The sequence below is a fragment of the Triticum urartu genome, chromosome 6 (assembly GCF_003073215.2).
Source record: "Triticum urartu cultivar G1812 chromosome 6, Tu2.1, whole genome shotgun sequence".
NCBI lineage: Eukaryota > Viridiplantae > Streptophyta > Magnoliopsida > Poales > Poaceae > Triticum > Triticum urartu.
This window is the reverse complement of record NC_053027.1, coordinates 122,666,981-122,674,092: the sequence shown is the minus strand read 5'-3', so window position 1 is coordinate 122,674,092 and position 7,112 is coordinate 122,666,981. Positions and strand designations below refer to the sequence as shown.

The window sequence follows — 7,112 nt, the reverse complement described above, 5'->3', positions numbered from 1 at the left end:
TTAGGTCATCCACTCGAGGGAAATTTGCTACTGTCCTACAAACCTCTGCACTTGGAGGCCCAACAACATCTACAAGAAGAAGGTTGTGTAGTAGACATCAATGCCGCTCACGGGGCGGGCCTTGACGCTCTCAAGAGTGGCACAAAACTTGTTGCACTCTTGTTGGATCACCCTCCATCGCCTCGAAATGGACACCCACCCGCGCGTGCTCACAATTTGGTAAGGCGGAAACTTTTTGCGCTCATGAAACTTCCGGTGGACACAAATCCAAAAGGTTGAATGCTTTTGTTTGGAGCCCGTCTTGGGGTCTTGTCCAATTTCTCGCCAACACTCGCAAAGAAGCTTGTCCTTGGCCGCCGTGTATGCCTTCGTGCGCTTGCTCTTGCGCTTCGGCTTCGGACCGACGGCTTGGTTGGCGAGCTCGTTCTCGAACAAAGGCTCCACTTCGATGTCGCACTCGTCCTCTTCCTCTTGCCTGTAGTCGTCCGGAAACTCGTGGTCAAGTGGGAAGCCGTCCAGGTCCATGCTGACCTGATCACGCATGAAGGCCGCCTGATCGGGATCATAGCCAGCGGCCGGCTTGAACGCCCCGTGGCCGTCCTGGCTTTGTGTCTCCTCGTGATCGTAGCCAGCGGCCGGCGCACCGCCATCGAAGATGAAGTTTTGCATGTAGTCCTCATCGCCGGCGGATGGCATTCCCTCGAACAGGTTGCGGGCGTCCGGGAGCACGCCGGTCGGCATCTGTCGCGCGTGTTTCCTCGCGCCTCCGGATGACGAGCCATCGGCCACCGGTGTGGCGTTGAGGTCGATGGGCGCGGGCGTGGAAGGCGCCACCACGCTCACGTCGGGCGAGCACTCCCCGGAGAGGCGGGAGGCCTGCGGGTACACGTGGAAGCCGGACATCGGGGTGCAAGCCAACGCGCGGGGCGAGTCGGGTAGCACCATCCGAGGGCCGATGAGCCGGTGCTGGCCGCGGCGACGGCGGCGTTGACGAGACCATGCTGGCTAGGGTTTAACTCTAGCATGTAGAGCGCCTCCCTCGTTGTCGCCGCGACGCGGGCGTTTGTGACCTCCTACCGCGCGGCGGTGACGACGGCGTGCGCGGCGGCCTCATCCCTCTTGTCCGCGGCGTGCCTCCGGCCCTTCCTCTTGGCCGACTCCCTTGCCGCTATTCGGGCGTCATCGCCTTCTTTGTCTTGGGCGCGACGGCGGTCTTGTACGGGGCACGAGGCTTGCCTTTCCGGAAGGGGGCGGTCGTCATGCTGAACGAGGCGAGGGAGGCGAGGCCAGCGGCAGCATCAAGGTTGTCGTCCATAGCTGGTGTGGGCGGGAGGGTTTTTGGGGAAAATGGTGGCGAACGCCACCGACCGGTGGGCCCGGAGAGAGGAGTTGACGCGCGCACACGTTCGTTTTGTGTCCAACACCGACGTAAATCCGGCTTAAAATTGGGCCGGGAATGGGTCACTATGTGGACGCGCGTCCGTTTGGGTCGACGCGTTGGGCCGCCTTTTGTGTCCACGCCGACCTAAACATACGGCGGCGGACGAAATAGGTCGCCCAATTAAAGTTGCTCTAACGAAGGGAACTGCACGACATATTGTTTTGGTCCCTTCTTTCACCGTTTCTGCTTGATTTCACTTTTGGGTGCATATATAGAATTGTGTTCTATGAAATGCAGTACAAAATCACATCTGCGGGTCATACATTAGAGAACCTTCCAGCAAAAAAGAAAAAAGAAAAAAACACTAGAGAATCAACACAGGGCATACATAAGGGGAAAAAACACTAGCGAATGGATACAAATTTGTCCTGTGAATTTTGGTCAAAAGAAAACCTTATTTTGCCTAGCTCAGACATGTGTCACCCGGGCCATCTATTTGATTTAGAAATGTCCAACCATACCGACAAGGCGACAATCAATTCGCACGGCACGTATGCGTGCGTGCATACATCATTTGGCTTGTCGTGCATGTTCTTCCAAAATCACATTGAAAATATCAACTATGTAGCTTCGGATGATCCTCCGGTATCTTTCGTCTTCCACACAATCTCAGCGTGACTTTTTCCACACAAATATCTTATCAACATCATGAACAATGAAAAAACTCATGTGCAAATGTCCAATCAAACGTCGGGTTTCTCTTCCCCTCATCAGGCCTTGTTTGGTACTAGGGTTTTTGAGGGGATTGGTGGGGATAATCCCCATAGGGATTGGGTGAAACCCCAACCTTCACCCAATCCCTTCAAATCCCCATTTATCCCCAATACACTAGGTAGGAGTAGTGTATTGGGTATTGAGAAAAATGCACTAGAGTTTGGGGATTTGTGGGGAAATGTGGGGATGAAACATGTCAAATACACTAGAACCAAATGGTGTTCTGGGATATGTGGGGATTTAGGGGTTTGACCGGGATAATCCCCACCAATTCCCTAAAATACACTAGTACCAAACAAGGCCTCAGTGACTTTTTTCCACACCAAATGCCACCATGGGCAACAGGTAACTTTCTATTCATAAGAGCCCAATGGACATGGACTTGAGAACAAATCACAGAGTAGCAAAGGGTGGAGAATTGGGATAAGAATGTACCCTAACAGTCTAAAGTGTAAGCAGATCCTTTAAATCTAGTCAGGGTAAGCAGATCTCAATTCCGCTTCCTGTCCTTTGTGGGGCGAACAGGGCTGCTGCTCGAGGATGGTGTAGACGGTCCAGGAAGAATTGTGCCCCCTTGTATATCACTTGAGATTGATCCAGGAGCTGCTGCCACAGCGTTTTGGCACTCGATATGGGCTATCAAATCTCTTAGCTGTCACAGGACAACGGGGAAGGGTTAGCTGTAGGCTAACAACTATGCATACTACTATAAAAAAAACAGAAAGAAATGGTGTGTACCGTAAACAGCATAGTAATGTGTGTGTTCATCAAACCAAACATCGGCTGATAGATGCATTGATTGTATTGTCACATTTTGCAAGCCAATTCAGTTATTAACTTTTTGTTTAAAGATGAACATGCAGTATCGTAACATGACACAGGTTACTATTTGAACCAACACAGCAGTTACTTTAACATACTAACCTCCGCCTCCAGCTTCTCAATCTTCTCATCTTTCAATTTAAGTGCAGCTTGTTCCCTGAAAATAAAATCTAGCCACTTCAGATCGACACTAAAATAGGAACTACAACTATTTTCTGAATCCTAATGATCTAGATATTTCAACAGCCAGGGCGATGGCCGAAGAAAATGCCACAAAAAGTGAAAATAAAAAACAATTCATAGTGACTAGTTTTTTTTAGTCACTCATGAGAATATATGGAACAAAATTTAAAAAATTGTCATGTATAGCTGTGCATGAAACTTTCACAGCTGCAATCCCATATTAATATCATGAGCATTAGCTTTAGCTCTGGAAGGTACATCCATTTTTCTGGTGATAATTCTAAAAGCAATGAAGAAGATACCTTTCTTGAACTTTCCGAACCCTTTCTTTCCACATCTCCTGATTTTTCACAAGATTGGCATTGATCTGAAAAGGTTAATTATGAGTAATGCAACATCACTGATTTTTAAGTTCTAACATTTAGACCTAGCTTCAACAAATACTATAGTGCTCACATCATCAAGAAAACTTTTCTCTTCAAGGCACTTATCAAGCTTTGCCTGTAACTTTTGGAGTTTCATCATGCTCACAGCTTTCGAAGTGGCTGCAGATATTTCTTTCTCATTCTCCTCTTTGACTTCTGACAGAAGTGACTCATAGTACTACATTAGCACCAGAAAGAAAGTCAGAATTTACCTTACCCTCTCAAATACTATATGTCAACAATATGTCAAGTAGTAGTCTTATAAATATAAAGGAGCAGCCACAAAAACATACAAACTTACATTTCTTTGTTTGTCAAGCTGAGACGTGAGGAGATCATTGTACTCTTCAACAATCTAAAAGAAGAGAAGTGCAAAGTCATAAAAGAAGATACGCACAAACATACCAGGGTGGTATAGCTAATAATATCAAAGATTATTTACTTAGTACATTACAGCTTCAACTTTACTGTTTAGTAGAGCTTCATCCATTCCTGCATCACCACTGCATATTGAACAGATACCATCTGCTTCATGACCACCATAGCAATTGTACTCAACCAGTTTACCATCTGTTTTGGACTGAATCAAACGATGGACATAGTTGTCACCAGCATAATCCCAAACCTTCTGTGTTTCTAATTCAAGTGAATAGCAGTGTTCAGTTTCTTTCCAGTGTTCAATAGCATGACCACCTTTGTACCTGTGACCGCACCAATCAAAGTTAATAAGTTAACTAGTAACATTTGCAACTTACAGAATGAACAGGAAATATTTTACCTTCCACAGCCAACATTACCACAGATTAGACAAATCCAAAGATTTTCCGAAGTTCCACAAACAGAACACATTGATTTCTCAGGTTGCTGCTGACAATACCTACAAACCTGTGTGATACTTTCAAACATAAGCAAAAGGGACTCTTTGCGTTGATAGGAAAAAACTTGCATGACTTCCCTAGACCAAGGGAAAACAAAACAGAGGAAGGCCAAATTCTACAGTGATGAACGAAACAGAGTGGCTGAGTGCTGTATTTCAAAACGCTATCAACTTGGCAAAGCAAAGTTTCCATCAGGATTCAGGTGTTGATAGCACCGTTAGGTCTTTATAATTCCGCTGTTAATTTCAAGTACAGTGGTATAATATAAACATTATAATTCCAATTAGTAAACTAATATAAAATAGTAAGAGTCATAAACTAAATATATCATATTAAGCTCTTACTGGGCACGAAGAGTCTGTCCATTTTGATATGCATGAACAGTGGAAAGAATGGTTGCATATTGTAGTAAGAATGCCTCCAGGATCTTGGTCAAGTCGCTCTGATTGAAAATAGAAACGAATAAACAACACAGTCAACATAAATTCAAAATCCTATTGCTTGGGCTTAGGTAAATAGTAAGAAAACATATGTTCTACGAAGCTAATAAATAGGCATGGGGCAATCTCAAGGGAGTAACACCTATATATCATGAGTTGAACATAAAAGGTGTGGTGGATAGTTTACATGTAACAGTTGTAAAGATGCATATGACACCCATTGCCAAAGTGCTTAAAACTATATGGCAACAGGCCAACAGCATAGCATAGGCAAGAGATCATCTTGCCTTCTTAGCCTCATATACTTGCATTTTAAATGTATATGCATGAGAATCACAAAATTGCACATCCGGGGTTAACAGCAGTTACAAGACATAAACAAGCTAAAATAATGCATGTCAGCACAGATCAAATGGGGTTTAAATATTCAACAGCACTAGCATTAGGTGAAAACTTAACGTGACTTAAGTTTATTAGAGGAATAGAGATGGCAAGGATACATGCTTCAAAATCAGGTTTCACTTATGTGACATACATTTATTATATGACACACAGGTCCATGATGTGGTTTACATCCTAACATCAGCACACTGCAATCATGTCTCTTTCTCATATTAAGTGAATTATGGCATAATTCAGAAATGTGGTTAGGCAAACATTATAATCATTTTAAAGAACTAAAACAGCACAAAATTATTTCAGACAATAAACAAAATGTGGTATTCTAATTTTCTAATACATAGCTAGATTAATTCAAAATATCTCCACATACCTAGACATACTGGGCAGGTAGGCTGCTCAGCTGAGCTCGTAATCGAGCTATGGGCATGCTCGATCAATTGAGTGTAGTGCACGTCTTCCACAAAACGTACACGAGAAACATCACCCTGCAAACACATCAATCTCCAATTAATCACGATGGCACACATTTAATCACAGCAGAAGAAAAAACAAGTATATATTCAGCAGAATTAGAAGAAACCAACACCTCCAGTGATGAGAACTGCTTTCCATTGAAGTGCTTGTAGAAGCTATCGGTGGAGCTCAGGGTGTCAAACTTTATGAGAACGCTATACTGGTCCTCCGCTCCATCAATCCTACATTATGAGCACCAATTAATAATATACTCAATTCCGCGCTTACATCAAAATAGCTCAAGCCCTATCAAAGATGCAAAGTTGGCCAGTTTTGAGGGTACAAGTCTAATACAGCACAACAAACGATGGGATCGAGGAAACTGAACCTATCAGAAGTTCAGAACCACTCGGATTGGACCAAGCTATGCAATTGAGGCCTTGGGCCAACGCAACTGCGCGAAGCTAAGCGAAGGCAAGCAGTGGTGAACAAGCGAGGTACCTGACGATGCGCATCTCGAGCATGTGGGGGACGAAGGAGCCGCAGAATCGGCAGAAGTCCGCGTAGGTCATGTGGTTGGGCACCGCAGGCACGAACACCTGCGGCTTCCTCTCTGCCTACAAACACGCCGCGCGAGCGAGCGTTAGAGGTGACAACGCCCAATACACGAACAGACAAAAATACAAAACCCTAGAACAGGGATGGCTTACCGGAAGATGAGATGACGAGGAGGAGGCGGCGGCCGCGGCAGCGGCAGCGGCGGGTGGGTCGGGGTGGAGGAGGACGACGCCGCGGGTCTCCTCGATGCGGGGGTTCCCGGAGGAGAAGGGGACCGACTCGAGCGCGCGGGCGGATGAGAAGGGAGAGGCGGAGGGGGGGAGGGAGGCGGAATCGCCGGCGGTCGCCATGGCCGGAGAGGATCAGAAGCCTAGGGCAACGACGAGGAGGAAGGGGTTATTCGGAAAAGTTCCTGGCTCAACTGCTCCCAAGTCCTCCCCCTACTCGACCAGGTGGGGCCAACCTGGCAGTGAGATAAAGCGATGACGTATATGATTTAAAAAAAACGAAGTAGAACGGTGGAAACAAAATGTGGAGGACGGGGAGGCCGACCGAGCTGATGCGGGGGAGGGGGAGGCAGCGCCGGGAGGGCCTCCGCTGGCCCGGCGGCGGACTTTGGCGTCGGGGGAGCGGCTAGAATCGAGTTCTTTCCGGCTTCGGCTGTTTTTTTTTCCACCTATGTAAGTCAAAGCCGCAGAGAACTGGGCCAGTATTTCCAAGTACAAATGCACATCGCCTCTGTAAAAAAAAAGATCATAATCCACTGCGCCTGTGGCTCGGGCTTCGCGTGCATCTT

At 46.4% G+C, this 7,112-nt stretch overlaps 1 protein-coding gene across 1 annotated transcript; it reads right to left on the bottom strand.

The window, feature by feature from the left end:
* Positions 1 to 2,492: 2,492 nt before the first annotated feature.
* On the bottom strand, positions 2,493 to 6,777 carry LOC125516786 (BRAP2 RING ZnF UBP domain-containing protein 2). Its single transcript, XM_048682100.1, has 12 exons — positions 6,469 to 6,777; positions 6,260 to 6,375; positions 5,892 to 6,000; positions 5,676 to 5,790; positions 4,808 to 4,905; positions 4,364 to 4,470; positions 4,040 to 4,286; positions 3,887 to 3,940; positions 3,617 to 3,763; positions 3,463 to 3,527; positions 3,080 to 3,134; positions 2,493 to 2,807 (listed from the first exon to the last, which is right to left on the bottom strand). Exons 1-12 carry the CDS (start codon positions 6,664 to 6,666, stop codon positions 2,646 to 2,648), a joined length of 1,473 nt encoding a protein of 490 aa, XP_048538057.1. The 5' UTR covers positions 6,667 to 6,777; the 3' UTR covers positions 2,493 to 2,645.
* Positions 6,778 to 7,112: the final 335 nt, after the last annotated feature.

Coding starts and splice junctions, on each gene's coding strand:
- LOC125516786 (XM_048682100.1), bottom strand. CDS start 6,666: ATGGCGACCGCCGGCGATTCCGCCTCCCTCCCCCCCTCCGCCTCTCCC. Junction 3,528..3,616: donor AGAAAAGTTTTCTTGATGAT/GTGAGCACTATA, acceptor TAACCTTTTCAG/ATCAATGCCAATCTTGTGAA. Junction 3,135..3,462: donor GTTCGGAAAGTTCAAGAAAG/GTATCTTCTTCA, acceptor TTTTATTTTCAG/GGAACAAGCTGCACTTAAAT.